This window comes from Mirounga angustirostris, unplaced genomic scaffold (assembly GCF_029215605.1).
Source record: "Mirounga angustirostris isolate CCGP_5_RB_7025 unplaced genomic scaffold, mMirAng1.0.hap1 SCAF_3, whole genome shotgun sequence".
Lineage (NCBI taxonomy): Eukaryota > Metazoa > Chordata > Mammalia > Carnivora > Phocidae > Mirounga > Mirounga angustirostris.
The window spans coordinates 179186411-179204273 of NW_026991711.1; the positions used below are offsets into that span (position 1 = coordinate 179186411).

General features: G+C 40.2%; 1 protein-coding gene across 3 annotated transcripts in view; it reads right to left on the reverse strand.

The window, feature by feature from the left end:
• Positions 1 to 1332: 1332 nt before the first annotated feature.
• EPHA4 (EPH receptor A4) overlaps positions 1333 to 17863 on the reverse strand; it is a 145518-nt gene continuing 128987 nt past the window's right edge. The window contains exons 14-18 of one of the 3 annotated variants that reach the window (XM_064587134.1): positions 16686 to 16835; positions 13085 to 13278; positions 9602 to 9786; positions 8333 to 9274; positions 1333 to 3848 (exon numbers count right to left, since the gene is read on the reverse strand). In XM_064587134.1, the coding sequence (XP_064443204.1) occupies positions 9627 to 9786; positions 13085 to 13278; positions 16686 to 16835 (504 nt within the window). In that variant the 3' untranslated portion in view covers positions 1333 to 3848; positions 8333 to 9274; positions 9602 to 9626. The remainder of the gene's footprint in view (positions 3849 to 8332; positions 9275 to 9601; positions 9787 to 13084; positions 13279 to 16685; positions 16836 to 17863) is intronic. The other 2 variants (XM_054505998.2, XM_045867892.3) reach the window with 2 other exon arrangements.

A 17863-nucleotide genomic window follows, 5' to 3' on the forward strand; every position in this document is an offset into this window, starting at 1 on the left:
TTGATGAAATTTAAGAACTTTCTCCCCATCAAAACACACATAGACATATAAGCATTAACATTTACACCATGTTTTAGGGATAATCTTGGACCCCCTGGAGCCCCAATGCACTCTCAAGGATCCAACAATCCAGGATTAAAAGCCTGTGGTAAGAATGGGTAGCTAGTCACTAGCAAAGATGTTAGAGAGGGTATAGAACTGGGGATGTTGAAGAAGACAGGTTATATCAATAAAAATGCTCCTGAGAATACTGTAGTCCCCTCTTATCCACAGGAGATACATTCTAAGACCCCCCGTGGACACCCCAAACCACAGATAATACCAAACTCGGTATATAGTATTTTTTTTCCAATGTGTACCTACTGATGAGAAAGTTTAATTTATAATAGGCACAGTAAGATGTTAACAATAAATAATAGTAAAATAGAATGATAGAACAATATACCATAATAAAAGTTATGTGGATATGGTCTCCCACTCTCTCAAAGTATCTTATTGTACTGTATTTACGCTTCTTGTGATGACACTGAGATGATAAAATACCTAGGTGATGAAGTAGGGTGAATGATACAGGCACTGTCACATAACGTTAGGTTACAAGTGACCTCCTGATGCTAAACTAGAAGATGGGTCATCTGCTTCCAGACCATGGTTGACCGTGGGTAACTGAGACCATAGATAAGGGAGAGGAAACCACTCTCCTTACCATTTGCTGAGTTCTGGCTAGATGTTAGACCCTGTGCTAAAGTTCGAATATATTTAGTCTTTATAAAAGTTTGTGGGGGGCTCTGTCAGTTAAGCGTCTGACTCTTGATTTCAGCTCAGGTCATAACCTCAGGGTTGTGAGATGGAGCCCCTTCGGGCTCCAGGCTCAGCGTGGAGTCTGCTGGAGATTCTCTCTCTCTCCCTCTGTCCCTCCCCACTGCTCATACGTGCTCTCTCTCAAATCAATCAATCAATCAATCAATCTTTAAAAAAAAGTCTGTGGTATTATAATTGCCATTGTACAAACAAGGAAATGGGCACAGGGAAATTAGGAAACTCGCCCTAAATTGCATTATCAATAGTAAGTGGGGGGCCCTACATTCCAACCAAAGATCATAGTCTTAATTACACTGGGATACTTACAGGATCTCATAAAACCTAAGTCTGATTTGCTAATGTATTGTTCTTAAGGGCAAGGGCTGTTTAGAAGTCAATGCTTTTTATCCTCTCACTAAGCACACTCAATTAGAACTGAAGATTTTTATGTTCTAACCAAATGACAATCAAGAATTAATTGATTTAGGAACAGCAGGCATACAGAAAAAATATTTAAAAGAGACAAATGGATTCCAGGTCTGTATACGGCAACTACTTTATTATTTTCAAATGCAAACTCTTTGCATTTAGTTTGCTATTTTACAATTTTACAAACTAGGTATAAAAGACCATAAATAAATGACATAAGTTATGTGTACCTAAAGTTCATGAAGGGAAGAAAAATACCTTGACAAAATAAAACAAAATAGAAAATCTATGTCTAACTCAAAGAGATCGCTCAATTTTCGGAACATGTAGGAACCAAGCAATGTTCTGTTAATTTCCTTTTCGGTATGAACTAAATTATAATATGCCTTATACATTCTAATTTTAACCACAGTCCTTGCATATTCCAACATACTTGGAGTGATACAAAAAATAAATGCACTCTTCAGTGTGTATCAATGCTTGATGTTATTTGGAGAATGCTAAATAAGTGAAAATATTGCTTCTAGAACTTTCCTTTATTGGTCAGAATTTGAGGGTCTTCAGACAAATATTGAGGCTATAAGCGTGTATGGATTAATACACATATCCTTCACAGATTGAATACAAGAGTTCTCAAAACACACACACCAGCAGTGTAGTGAGTACAACCTGTCTTGAAAATAACTTTTTCAGCACACCAGAAAATTTCATCCATGGCTGTTAAAAATAATTTGGGGCCGGCAGACACATGGTGAAGCTACTTGATTTGGTGCAGGGGAACAGCTTAATGCTGCCTAAAGGAAGATCTGAGCAAGATCGAGCATCTGAACTCACTAGGCCAGCACTCGCTAATGGGGCTAGATACAGTCCCTGAAGTTGGCCTCCTGCCCTGACCTCTGGGGAAAGATGACCAGCTCAGAGATTCAACCTCATTTCTTTATACATATTTTTCAGGCATCAATGCATAGGCACATCCCTTTAAAAATATATTAAAGTCCCCAAAAAGGGGTGAATTAACTTTGTCACTCTGGCATAGCTATGAGAATACAATGCCACACACCCTGTCAGAATGTAATAAATATTTATTGATGATTTTCTCTACTTATTCAACAACATAGGGTTCAGAATCTTTTTTTTTTTTTCCCATTTTTTCCCTGATTTGATGGTATAGCTTATGCAAATGGCCACAGTTTCTGCAACCATAGTTTAGAATAAGCAAGGCAGCCACTCAGATTATGAAAAATGGCAGTATGTTGGCTGGAGTTTGGTATACGTATCCTATCAGAACTGAATCTTCACACACCGGACCTCAGATCCTAGAAGGCTAAGGGCCATCGGAGTTAGCTGCATATTGATAACTGTAGAACTCTTCCTGTAAATGGGGAACCTGAAATCACTTGAGGACATTTAATCCCGACTATGCTAACCTCAAGAGTCACTGGCATGTATTTTTCTGTGACATTGAGAGACAAAGTATTAATCCAGGACACATCATCTCAAAGCTGACACACGCGTCTACGTTCATCTCCGGAAGTATATGAATTGCATATATTTTGTTCGCATTCAACGAGTCCATTTATGCAGGAAAACAAAGGCTGCTTCTGTTCCATTTGGGGTTACCAGACAAATTCCATCCCCTTCTCTCTCTCTCTCCATCAAGAAACCGGCGACTCAGATGAGTAGTTCAATCGGAATTAGTGATTTAGATGATGGGTTGTCACCTGAATAGATTTATACTCTCAAATTACCCCACCGCTGAGGTGACGTTGCCTCCATCCAAAGCTGTAGACTTACATATTAAGGTTAGTGTGTCAGTTACAAAACACACTTCTAGATACAGGACATTGAACATTTCCGGGCTGTCTTTCTAAGGGGACGGGCGCGGTCTTCCAGGCCCACCACCTCATGTGGCTCTTCATCTCCGAACTGGCGAGAAACCAGAACTCTCCGGGTGTCTCATTCCACAACATTCACAGGCAGTTCTAAGCATGAGGTTCTACACTCACACGCACATACACCCGCGGACGCACACACTCACACCTATGTACACACATCAAAAGAGATAGTCAGCTCATAGTCAGTCTAGGAAAAAAAATATATTTATATCACGGCAATGGCACACCCTGGGTAAAATGTTACTTCAGCAATGCATATCATAGGCAGCTCATGGGAACTGGCTTTGTTTTGTGTGGTGGCACCTAACCTGGTGTCCATGGTACAACCTGTCAGCCTTGGGTCACTCACTGCCACACCAAGGCAGCAGCGACGTACAGGAGCGAGATATGGAAAAACATATAAATAAAACCACAAGGAGTTTAGGAACAAGGGCTCTGCGGAGCTGGTGCTGCGAGACAGGACATTCCTCAATGCAACGGGAGACCCTGTGCTGAACCTTGCACGGTTGCGGTTTCTTTCACTGGGAAAGGAGATTCGGACATCATCCAGGTATTCTTCTCGGGTATGGGTGGTGTTTCATCAGTGTCTTTGCTCCAGAACTGGCATAGCAGAAGCAGAAGAAACACGTTTCAAAGGGACTAAGGAGGGTGTGTTCTGTTTTCTTCTCTGGGCTTTGTAATCAACAGGAAGGGCTGTGAGGCCAAGATAGCAGAGTCTACTCCCTGTAGAGAAAAGAACAAGAGTTTAGACAAAACAGCAGCCAACAGTGCCAGCCAGTTGTCAGCCAATATTGCAAGAAAGAAGAGAAGCACGTAGAACTTGGTATGGCTCAGAAAGGAGTAGTTCAGGAGGGAGAGCGTTGAGTTCTTGCTTTCCTCCTCGGAAAAATGACAACTAGAGTAGCAACAAGAAAAAATGTCTATTAATAGCTTAATTATAACAACTCGAGGAAGGTACCAGTCCTACCCCTATCATACGGATGAGGTCATCGAATCATAGCAAAGCTGAGCTACCTGCTCAGGGTCACGTCCTACATTGTGAAAGAGCAAAGCTGGGATTAGAACCCACACAGTCTGAGTCTACAGCCATGCCTTAACCACTGTGTGAACAGTCTCTCCGTGGAAACGAAAATTCTGACTTGGAAGAACTGTGCAAGAGCAGAAAGGCTTAGAGTAGGTAAAAGGATGTGAAAGGCAACTTGCACTACCAGAAAAGCCCCAGCTACTAGCACTCAGCCTTTCCAGAAAGGGAAATTATGTATCTTGGGAACAAATCTGGAAACACCACAATCCGCCAATATTCAACGCTATGACTGAAAAAATGCAAACCAAGAGATAAAAAGCCCTGAATGTTTTTTCCTAAAAAGTAACTTCTAGGGGCGCCCGGGTGGCTCAGACGTTAAGCGTCTGCCTTCAGCTCAGGTCATGATCCCAGGGTCCTGGGATCGAGCCCCACATCAGGCTCCTGGCTCAGCGGGGAGCCTGCTTCTCCCTCTCCCACTCCCCCTGCTTGTGTTCCCTCTCTCGCTGTGTCTCTCTCTGTCAAATAAATAAATAAAATCTTTAAAAAAAAAAAAAAGTAACTTCTAATGAAGGAGAGTATCTAGTAAAGGATTCATACACGCTGCATGTAACAGGCACAGAGAGGGAGCGTTGGGGCTATGGCACAGGGTGACGTCTGGCGTGCCAGCAAGAAAGGTTTGGGGGGCTTGAGCCTACCAAGAACTGATCAATCTCAACTGTCCAATCAGTCTAGAACAGAACAAGATCAGCACGACGCAATGGAATCATTGTGGCTCCTCATTGTCCTCTCAATAATCAACACGAACGAAAATAACCAATTTCTCTTCTTTCCTTTGTGACAACTGACCACCAAGATTGCTTTGGACACCATATCTCCCACCACAATGGCTATGATTGGCAGTGGATGACCTCAGGTGGAGAGCAAAGGATTAAGACCAGAATCTATCTTCACAGACAATTTTGCTTATTTTATTAAACCAATTATTTATTTGTTTTGTACATATGTGTTTATTGTGTATGAGCTATAAATCAAATTTAGTTTCTTTGAGGTAAATAACCATTATTTAGTCTTGTAGGAAATACTTTATTTAGAGAGAGGAATAGTTTTCTTATAAAATATTCAGATAGAGATGACTTCTTAAGCAATTTAAAATTCTAAGTGTGGGTGAGGTTATAACTACCAAGCCCTTCAAGAAGCCATTTGTCAACATCATTCATTTTGACAATTATGAAGAAAATGAAAGGACCCGGATCTACTTTTCCAGCTTTGTCTTCTCTGCAGATTAGTAAGTCTATCAAATGTGCAGGGCTTGCACTAGGCAGGCATGAATTTACATGCAGGACAAGGAGAACATGAGTAAGACCTCAAGACTGATGGAGTACAACCAACACCATATGGATATGCCCACTTTTTGAAGGTGATTTTGTTTTGCTGCTAGAAATTCCATTCTTAGAGGAGAAAAAGGAGTCCCCAAAATACGTCTGTCCCGTCAGTTCACCAACACTCTTCAATAGTTCACAATAGGAAGTAGGCTATTTGGGGACTCAGTGTACATTGAACGGGTTGGACGTTTGAAGTGAGAAGTGTGGGAATGTGAAGGATTATATCTAGTTGATGCCAGAATACTCTATAGAGCAGAGAAAAAGAAACCTTTGCTCTTTTGAATTCAGACAACTCCTTATTTGTGGGGAACTGCTTGAACAAAGACCAAAGCCTGTGGTCTATGTGGCCTCATGAGGGAAAGATGTGACTTTTGTTGTGACTAAATAAACAAAACATGGTTCCTTTGAATCCATTGTGAAGACATCAAAGTGTCTTACCATCCAGTTCTTTTCATTACAATGGGGTCTCGCTTGTGCATTTCACCCTTTTCCATTATAAAATAACAATGTCATGAGTTTCAAGGCTAAATGATAAAGGAGTATTGGATAGGTCTGCCACCTTTTGTAGAGATACATACATGTTTAAATCAAACCCTCACAAATCCACTCAAGGTGAAGCAGCTTCATCTGCATGGCTCCTACCACTGAACTTCACTTCACCCCACTCTGGCATGTTGCAATACAACATTTGGGTTCGCAAGTGAAAGATGGATGAGTAACACTTGGAAAACACTGGAGGAAGAGTACACCTTCCTTCTGTGAAGTTCAGTGCATTCTACATAAGAGCATTTCATATACACTTACAACAATACCATGTGTTAGGAAAGGTGTTATTATTAAAGTATCATTATCTCTAATTTACAGGTGGAGGGACTGAGTTATAAAGAAACACGGAGTGAATTTCCCAGTGTCAACATCTCAGTTGGCTTTAGAATCCATAGCTGTCTTAGATGCCAGAGCCTGCCTCCATGTCCTGGGAAACAATGGAACATTCCTATTGTCCTCCTCTTTCTCTTCGAAAATGTGTAACGTCACAGAAGCAGTAGACTTTCACTTTGGCTATTACTGGATATTATTTTAGGCACTTAGAAAGCCCTCTTTTGGCCTTCCCATTGGCCTGGACTCTACAGTGTATTAAAATTAAGATCCAGAAGGCAACCTTTTAAATGTAGTAAGATTTTAAGCCTCGCCTGATTATCCTGCACATACAGAAAACATGCCCTGAGAAATAACACCATGACCACAGTATAGTGCCCAGCATTAACCTGGGTATCTTACAATTGGATATCTTACAACTGACACACTCTCTCTTTTGAAATGTTCTGCTTTGAGTATGTTCAGTGTGTAGAAAAATACCTCATCTTACATTGTTGTCTTGAAAGCAAAACTTCTAGTTATTCAATGTATGCAAGGAAACATTCTTTTGACTTCCAAGATAATGCCATCACGTTACCTTATTTGAATTGGTCCGTGGAGATTGAAAACAAAATACTCCATACCCTTCCAGAGGAAAAAAAATATATATATAATTTTTTTTTTTTACAGCAAGCAAAAAACCACCTATATTTGTCAGCTTTGAACATGAATATCTAGAACTCTTAGGGTTCAGCAAAAGTGGTGATAAAACAAAAATGGCTGGAGTAGTTTAAAAAAAAACCAAATTTCACATTCCTTCTGAACAGAAAAGCTTTTACAAGCAATGTTGCCAAAAGGTTTTTACTAAACTGTCATGATTTGACAGCCTCAATTTGAACATGCCTTGCTCTATGAGAAATAGCTTTCAGCATAAAACCAAGGGGGTGAGGGGGAAGGTCATTAAAATCAGCCAAGCTCGTGTTTAAAAGTGGTGAAAATGGGGGCGCCTGGGTGGCTCAGATGGTTAAGCGTCTGCCTTCGGCTCAGGTCATGATCCCAGGGTCCTGGGATCGAGTCCCGCATCGGGCTCCCTGCTCCTTGGGAGCCTGCTTCTCCCTCTGCCTCTCTCTCTCTCTCTGTCTCTCATGAATAAATAAATAAAATCTTAAAAAAAAAAAAAAAAAGTGGTGAAAATGAAAGAGTTTAAGAAGTTAAAATTTGTCCAGGCAAAAACGTTAGGCTGTTTCTAGGAATAAACAAAGCCATTTAATTCACGTTTCAAGAAGAAAATTCTGGGATTAAAATAGAAGCATCTAGGTCTAGTGGTCTTGACGGATGAGAAGCATGTTTTCCAGCAGGTCACATTTTGATAATGAGGATGTCAAGGTGAATTCTAAGCCTCACTATTGACTTCTAGGTAAATCCTCCCCGGCTGACCCTGTTTGGTGCAGGGGTTACTGGAGCAGGACAGAAAGTGAGAATAATGGACAGATCTTCCAGTACTTCTCAACTGTAGCAAAGTCTCCAAAGAGTAAGGCATGACCCAAGGTTAGAGGTGATTACCTGGTTCCCAACAGATACTCAGTAAATATTTGTGGCACGAATGGAGGGCACCAAAAGGCAAGAGGAACTGTGTGTGAGAGAAAGCAAAGCCAGCGAGGCTCTAGGTGCCACGTTCCCAAACCTGACTTCATATAGTTCCTAACTCACTTTTTCCTGGTAGAACAGCTGGGAAGCCATACCGGTTTCCACACTGGTCTCTTCTCCCATTGTTAAGAGAGGACTGAAATCTTGAAAGAACCCCAAACTAAATGACAGACATGGAAGAATATTTATTGCTCAGTGTTTCAAATTAGATCAAGTTAAGAAAAAAGTTTACACTGGAGAAAGATTCATTGCTGGTTTTGTTTTTGTTTTTGTTTTTTGGGGGGTGGGGTTTGCCTTACCTTGTGGGCTTGGGTTTGCTTCTTTAAAGGAGGGAAGTGTGAAAGTTCCCTATTCAAGATTGTCACGGTCCGCTATCCATAAGGTAGTTACAATAAGTTTGTAGAGTCCCAAAACACGACTTCATATGGCACAGCCTCAGGCCCAAAGAAACAGACCTTGTTTGTCCAGTGAGGGGGAGGTGCTTGGGTTTTATTATTATTAATTATTATTATTATTATTTGAAATCTACTTTCCTTCTCTTTCCAGCCCCTTATGTCACCACCGTAAGCCACCAGGTGGCCTGAGCACTGAAGGAGCAACACTGATGAGCCACGGGGTTTTCACCTAGGTTGTTTCCCATGGTATGGACCAAGCCTTAAAAGCTACAACTGAGTCCTTCCAGAATGTTCCTGGGCGCGGTATCCATTCCAGTGAAAGCAGGATGACGGTCGTTCACGCCACAAACAAAATACTGCAGTTGTAATTCCCAATGGAGAGAGGATCAAGGATGCCTCAGAGAAGCTCAACGTCTGGCAGCAAGTGAGGCATCAAAACTCAGAGGCGGTGTTCTATTTATATACGTACATGTATTTTACAAACTGGTGATGGATGGAGCACTTCTGAGAAACAATTTGTTCCAGGTCTAATTTCAAACGACGGCGGTCATTTCTGCGAAGCCCCCCAGTTTAGGCGATCTGTACACCAAGCAACACTGCAGGTATTCAATTTTTTTTTTTTTCCTTAATTTCAGAGGGCGAAGACGAAGTAAAAAAAGTGCAGTTCTTCAATTAAAGTGCATGGATGAGGTAAACTAATTTCAAGAGTTTCGAGTTTAGTCAGTACTGGCTCAGACAGGAACCATTCTGCCGTGGATCTGTTGCATTTGGGTTCTCATCGCCTGGACGCTGCTCAAAATCTTATTCTGTTGTGTGACAGCTGTGATACCAATTCTTGCCAGGTCACTGTAGGTAGGGGGAGAAAAAAGGACGGAGAGAAAAAGTTACGAGGGCGCAGAATCTCGTTTCCGGGCTTCATGCAGACGCACATTTGAAAACAGCCACGGTTCATACAGCACAACAAGGCAGGTGCATTAAAATGTTTAATTAAGCAATTTAACACAACAATGTAGGTGCTTTTGAGGCTCTGGAAAATTATACTCAATCAAAATGAAAGGCATTCCAGTTTGGTTTTTTGGGGGTTTTTTTTGTTTTTGTTTTTTTTTTAAATGAGGAGGATGATAATGCAGCTCAAAGCAAACAAAAAAAAAATACTATTAAATCTAGATTTACCCTTTGGTGTTACATCGCTGAGTACTTACTCCTGGTTCATGTGCACTACAGCCTCTAGGGTGGTATAACCAGCAGCCGTGAAGTTATCCTTATACCGGTCCATTTTAATGGCCTGGAGCCAATCGCCCACCGATACCACGGCGGAGAATTCAGGGGAGCTTGGGTCCAACAAGGCAGTGTTAGGTCTGGTAAGGGAACGAGGAATTGGAGACAGACAAGTATTATCAGCTAGACGGCAAGACTCAGAAGTCAGATTGCCTAAGATAGGCACTGAAATGCCAAGGACAGGCTTTTTAGAGGGACTACCTATCGTCAAATGGCATCAGGAGGTTTTTTTGCCCCTAATTTCACAAAGTTGCTAAAAGCGTGTATCCATCACTTTATCTGTTCGTAATTCCACTTCCTGCATTTGTTTTATGTGGACCTCTTCGTACATTAACGATCGTACAGGTCTTTCAATACCCTCGCCTGGGGCAAAGATTGCGGGAAACCTTGTGGCTGAACCTGGCTCAGCCTTTGCAGGAAGAGTGCAGTCCCTGCTGGTACGGAGTATTACATATTCAGGACAGCATCTATGGAAACCCTAGTGAAGTATGAGTAAGGAAAATTGTGAGCTTCCAACTTGCCAGATTCGATGAAGCAGAGAAAACAGCAAGAGTTCAAGTCCAGCATGCTCCCAGCCAGGTTTGCAAGCAGGCTCCGTGCATTCAAACAAACTTGGGACAGCAGGGAGTTAATGCCCTCTTTAATCAGCCCATGCCTGACCAGCACATGTGCCAAGACGGGAAGGAAGAATGGCCACTTTGATCACCGCTTGGACTGTGGAATGTGCTTCTCGTATTCCCTCTTAGATAATCATTCCAACGAATTCTAAGCACTTTTTATTAAGTTATTTATTAGTTTACTCATTTCTCAGGCCAGGTGTTTTATGTTAGGTCATCGTCAAGAGTGACAACAGTTGAAGGCATGATATTGATATACGATAAAACATCTATTTATGGAAGCCTTTATTAGGGGAATTATAGTCATCTTCAACATCAAACTACTTAATAGTTATTGGGTAGACCTTCACAGGGTATTTTATACTGCCTTTACTTTAATCTCCTGTAGAGCGACGCAACTACTTGTTTAGTTAAATTTTCTTGAACTCCCATTTCCCTAGAAATTATAGAATGCAGTTGATCTTAACATTCCGACCTAATTTTCATCCTGAGACTGTGTTGCTTGAATATAAACACTAAATCACAATATTATCATTACTGAATTTTTAGCCAAAAAAATTATTTTCCTATGAAAACAAAATTAAGTCAGTGTAATGCCTTGATTAATTTTCTACATAGCAGAATTAATTCAATTCCACTGTTTGTTTTATAAGTTTTACCTGTTACTTTAATTTGCATTACTTCTTTCTTACATAACTATTTTACCAAAGACATGTTTTATCAGTTTTGTGTCCAAATAGTAGCTTGCCTTTGTGACCTTTTATGTACATTATTTCAATTCATTTTCTGAGTAAAATTCTGTAAATTTTTATAGCAAGAATAATCAGGATTTAATTCTTCCCCCAATAACAAGTATCACCACAGAGGATTTTAGAGATTAGTATTAATGTTTATAAGTAATATCTATCATTAGACAAAGACCAATAGTTTGCATTTCTAACTTTAAGCCAAGAGCATTAATAGGGCCACATGTAGGCTCGAGGTACCTGACAAGGTCAAAATGACCTGAGGATGAAAATATCCTCACTCAATATCAATTAACTCTAAGGGTCACTCTGAAGCTTGTTCTGGAAATCTGTGCTCTTTGTGGAACACCATGACATTTGCCCAATTTTGTGCTGAATCACATACAATGTTATACTACAACCCATTATCAGCAAGCAGTAATAAGCACCGAAACTACTGAAGTACCATCAGTGAGAAAAATTTAGAATTGAGAAGAGTATATCCAATAACTCAATTTGTTCTCAATTTGTTCTGCATAAATGGTACAAAGCACACATTATGCAATATGAGTAACTGAAGAGTTTCTACCAGCAGGAGAAGCACCAAGTACCAATGAACGGGCCCTAGGACGCTCAGACAGAATTCTTGGGATCTGGAGCTGGAGATCCAAAAGCTGAAGGATGTTCACCTTGGAATAGAAGAGGCCTGTTACACCTCTCAGAGAACTGAAGAACAAAAAATAGCCCAGAAATGCCAGGAGATTTTTTTTTTTTTTTTTAAGTCACTTGGCTATCAAGTGGCAGAAATAAAATGTGAATTCAGCCCAGTGTTATTTCTTGAAGAGCTTGATCATGAAGCTCTTGGGATTGTGGCTGGTGCTAAGGGATCTGAAAGCCTAAAAGAATAGAGGGTATCTGCTTTCTGATCCAGATTCTTTTCTTCATGCTTTATAATAATCAGTATATATGACAATCATTAGGCTAAGTCTTCAGAAGACTGGAGGAGATGCTCATAGCACTGACAAAGACTAGAAGGTCTTGGATATCGTGGGAAAAACGTTCTCCTATTTGTAACTCAGGGTCATGTGATGAATGAGAACCTTGGAGAAGTACAGATTTGGAGGTGAGTCAATGCCTCACTTCTTGCAGGCCTGAAGCAGCTGGTCATCTTATGCTGATCTTCTTAAATCATTTAATAGCAATGGTGGTCTATTCCCTTTTGGATGGAACAGGTATGTAGGGATACTGAAACTTACACTAGTGAGGCCCAGTCTCCAAGTAGAAAAGTTCCTATTGAATTACAGGACTTGCAATATCCTTACCTCCTTTCTGAAATGATACATGCTTCTTCCTTTTGCTCTTTCCAATGAAATAACTACCTCTTTCACAGGTGGTTCAATTCTATTCATTTTTTAAAACCCCTCTCAAAACATTCATCCGCATGCTTTGTAACCTGATCACTTTCTATTTGGGCCCTGTTTCCTTCTACTCGTGAAAGACTCAAAAAAGAGAAACTTTAAGAACTAAAACCAAATGAATTTCTTGCTGTAAAGCCTATAAGCACCTATAATACTTTATAAGTCAACTTAACACTACAGTGCATGAAGAGCTGTCCTCGACTCCTTCTTATTTTTTACTAACCCAGTGTTCCTTTCCCTTCCCCAAATATAGCTTCTAGTGACCGTCATGTCTTCCCAAAGTCCATGTCATCTCTCTTCCTAAATGTTCAGGTCTAGCATCATCAAATAAGCACCATTGCTCTTTCTTTGTTGTTGGTTTGTTTTTGTTGTTATTTTGGTTCTGTTTTCTTAAATTTGTTTTTCTTATGACTGTTCGAGGCCTGACAGGTGTTAGGCTCCTCAACATGGTGAGCAAAACCATCATACATACTCCATTAACTGAGAAAGAAGCCACCCCAGTTGCAGAGAGCTGTGCAGTGGCCTCTGACAAATAGGCAGGAATTCCAGGGAGCCAGCACTCGCCTGCCACCTCTAATGTATCCTTTCATACATCACTATTAAGCAAGCATGGCCGACCTGGAGCTCTCGGTCCCCGTCCTCTTCAAGCTGTTGGGATTGCGGATGAGTTTGTCCAACATGTTGACAATCTGCCCGAATTTCGGCCTGTCACTCCGCTCCTTCTGCCAGCAGTCTAGCATCAGCTGATGGAGTGCAATGGGGCAGTCCATGGGAGGGGGTAGCCGATAGCCTTCCTCAATGGCTTTAATCACCTACCAAAGACAACAGAATGATATATAAGCTGCCAGGGAAGCTGTTGTTAAGAGATCTACCCTCCTGACAGGCAAGTTCCCGGTACATTCAGGTGCCAGCAAGCTTGAGCATGAGAACAGCACCAATGTTGTCACAGAAGCCACTGCTGGAGCTGAGTATTGCTGGCAACAGGGCAGGGAAGCTAGCTGCTGATACACGGTGTTTTCAGATGGCAGGCAATTGCCAATCTGAAATTCTAAAGGGAAGATTAATCAATGTTCCCAAGTGGTTAGAACATAATCAGATCGACAACCTGGTGGTGGCCTGGCCCTAGGAGATCACATGGCAATGACCCTCCCCCTTCTCCTATCCAGCAGCAGCTAAACCCTCTTAGCAGAAGAGACTCTAACCTAGTGTTAAAGACCTTCCTTAAGAAGCATTAATAGTGGGGCGCCTGGGTGGCTCATATGGTTAAGCGACTGCCTTCGGCTCAGGTCATGATCCCAGGGTCCTGGGATCGAGCCCCGCATCAGGCTCCCTGCTCGGCGGGAAGCCTGCTTCTCCCTCTCCCACTCCCCCTGCTTGTGTTCTCTCTCTCACTGTCTCTCTCTCTCTGTCAAATAAATAAAATCTTAAAAAAAAAAAAAAGTGTTAGTAAGTAGATTTGAAAAAAAGTGTTAGCAAAGAAAATTAAACAAACAAATTTTTTTTAGGGCATTCACATTTTGAAGGGGATCCTTACACAATTAAGGAAAGAAGTTATAATGGTAGATGGTAATTGTCTTATTGCCCAGAGTTCTCCCTGCTTAATAAGACATAAGCAGACCATTCAACAGTCTTTCTTCTCATTCTAATTTTTCTAATCTGTCTTCACAGGTATTATGGTATTTTTTCTTATTGGCATCTTGCTAAGCCCCCCTTCTTCAGGGCGTGAATCCCAGTAATGTAATATCGTATGACTCATGCCAAATTTAAGGAGGGGAATTATTTCATAACTTCTTGGCTACTCATCAGCAGTATTTATGGGGCTCCTATGAAATTCTGGATGTGCTTTTGTTTGTTTGGAGATTTTTTACAAGTTTTGTTTTAAATCAGTTTTGCTTTTTTTTTTTTTTTTCTCTACCAAAATGGTAACTGTCAGTGAAACAACCAGAGCTGTACCCATCTCAATGACCTCATTGGGTTCACCCTGCCAGGGGGTTTATTTACTGCCCAACAATTGGTCTTCAACAGAAAACAGTTCATTGGGTTGGATCCAGTTTCTATGTATCAATATGACTATTGTCTTTTTACCCAGCACACAATTTAACCACCATCCTGTGACTTGTTAAGCCCTCTGATCCTTTTTCTCCCATGTATCTTTGCCAACATCCTGTTATATTAGTACTATTTACCACTCCTTCTAGTGTAGACGTCTATATGCTATCTTACTAAACATTATTCTATTTACTTCTAGCAATTACATTAAGTCAGTTTGATCTTCTGACTTTCTTTTATCTTTCCAGGTGCATGGTGTTGACTCTAGACTTGATGAAAACATTTTACATTGAATTGATGAGAATGAGAGCAATATTGGGCTAAAGCCAGGGTAACACAATTTGTTATGAACCCTCAGACTGCTTAGTACTCTTTCATTAGCTCACTCTCCACTGCCAGCTTGGAAGATGGCTTGTGGGTTAACAAAGCATATTTTCTCAGTTTGCTGCTGAATGTTTTGGGGGTGAGGGGGCTGAAGAGCAAAACAAACAAAAAACTTGGTAAGTCTGCCATATTTTCAATAGCTATTTTGATTCTATTCACCATATGCCAAATGAATTCTGATGAAAGTAATTCCCCGGTTCCATTTCCTATTGATCCCTGTTCTACAAAGAACCCAACAGAGACAAATACATGTGAATGACTGATCAATATTATTTGGGGGAGAGAAATGGCTTCAGATGTTCTTCATGGATGCAGCCAGACAACTGAAAGTTTAAAACAATAAAAACTGTTTTCATAGAATACAGAACTGTCAAAACTGCAGGCCTGAAAATATTTAGGGTAGGAAAATGGACATCATCTTTAGATCCTCTGCTTTTATGAGCATTTGGTCATGACTCTCAACTAAATAAGGTTTAAGTATCAAATCATTAAATAAGCAAACGTATGCACTACTTGCTCGTGTAGGTTGTTTTTGTCCCTCTGAAAGCCTCTAATCTGAAACCAAATGTTGCTACAAGGTAGGACCTGGAAGGTGTCTGTGACACAATCACACCCAAACAATAGATTACATACCACTCACCTCTATAGTTGTTGTTGTTTTTTTTTCCCAGCCTGCAATTACCTATCAGTTATGCTAGCTGCTGGCTTTCTTCCTATCTGCTATGAACCTTTCTTTGTAACATGCAGATAACACAATGTCGACACTATCATTCCTCTTAATCTGGCTAGAGAATTCTTTTTTGCCCCACTAGACACAGAGTGCATTAGCTTCTCTAGAGCTCTGAACAGTCTTTTATTGATAAGGCAACCAGCATCCTATTTCTTGAATGCACCTGGTTCTTCGTTTAATTGTCAAGACTTTGCAACTTCCTGTTGGTCCAGGACAAGGCAGATGGGCAGGGGGCATTCCACCTCAGAGAGAATTTTGTAAAAGAAGATTTTTTCCAAACTATAATTTTTATCATTGATGAATTAAATACCATGCCTTTGTAAACACTCTCTGCTAATATTTTACTTCACATGTATAAGTAACTAGCAAGTGTTCTGGGAGGACTCCCTGGTCTAAGATTTTTGTTTTTGTTTTTTTCCCCTTTTGCACTGGAGATGTTTGTAATTAAATTCTATTACTCTGGAATCTTATTAGTGTCATTATTGAATGCTCTTCTGAAATTGCAGGCATTGTGGATACTCCCTTACGAAGTAGTCCAGATGGTACATTTAAAGGGATGTGCATAATTTACAAAGGGTCATTTAGTGAAGCTTTATTTTAGAGTCCTCAAGGGGCAAGCTCTAATTACAACTATGCCAGCTTTAAAATATTCACTAGTTTTCTCCCAATAAACTTTTGGTGTCAATTTTTTCACATGTGAAATTTGTATTTTTCATATACCCTTGTATTTTATTAAGATTCAAAGTTGAATTTTGTTTCGGTATGGATTTGAGCATTAATCAAGTAAAATACCGTTCCTTATCACTCATCTATCCACCTATGCATCTATCTATAAATCTATTGAATCTGTCTTCCATACTATCCCATTTAAGCTATGTAATTTCAGGCCTTGAAATCCATGACCATAAGGTTTAACTAGATTACTACATGCATTTGTGTTGAGAATCTTGCATTTCGTGTTATCATTTCAAGCTCAGCCCTCACTCCATCATACGCTGATGTGATCCTTCCTGAATCTCAATGCAAAGACATATATTTTAGCACATAAAGACTCACATCTTGATTGGACATATCCCAGTAGGGTCTCTCTCCATACGACATCACTTCCCACATAACGATTCCATAGCTCCATACATCACTCGCTGATGTGAATTTACGATAGGCAATTGCTTCTGGCGCGGTCCACCGGATAGGAATCTTGCCACCCTGTGAACATTCAAGCCATAAGTTATTCCCTAAGTACATCACTGATGTGCCATTTCAGTCACTGAACGTTGTTACTGTTTGCCAAGCAGGACAACAGCATTCCTGAGATAGCTCTCCAAACAACAGTAAGAGACTTGTTTATTTTAACTAGTCTTCTAGATTGAGATACTTCTCCTCATATGTTTTCTTTAGTCACAGGGAAGTGAATAAGTAATCTGTTTATTTATTTTTAAAACGTCTACCTATTACCTGAGCTCTGCTTCAGGCAATATTGGAGAAGAAAGGGAATCTCGGCTTTTACAAAATGCATATGTCATCATGGTATATCAATGGATGTGCCGTGGATACTCATTTTGACTTCCTGTTGGATTCTTTAACTCAGCAACACAGAGGCAATATTTAATACTGCTTCTGAAATCATGAACTACGGAAGTTAAATATGAAAATTTCTATGCACCACACTGTGATCCTACTTTTATATAGCATGAGAAACAGGTTTAACATGGTTAGAAGATAATACATTACATAGGCTCTTAGCAAAACCCAAATACCAGATGTTAGAGCTGTTACTGTCTTTAATGGAGTGACAGGGCACCTGCAAAAATGGTAAAGCAATTGAATATTACTCAGGAAAAGTTTAAAATGCTGTTTTCTTGTTTTTTTTTTTTTGCCTCAAATATCTATTGTTTGATTATGCTTATGTGAAAGGTAAACACCTTTAATTGAGTTTCAAATTTCTTAAGGTTTCATCTGGGGAAATTAATTTAACTTGAATTCAGACCCTCAAGCTGTTCAAGAGAACATCATTTGAAAGTTTGCTTTACTAAGGCTACTAAACAAGACAATAAATTGTATTAGAAATTTCACTGATTCACTGGAGTTTACTCTGAAAACCCAGTGTCTTACATTTCTACTTGTTCAGTACAAAAGAATGCTTGTGCTGCCTTCTACCTTCCTTAACTATTTGGCTAAGGTTTTAGCTGTGTAAATGCATCATTCTAGAAGCCTCCTTTTAACTTTCCTTTCTC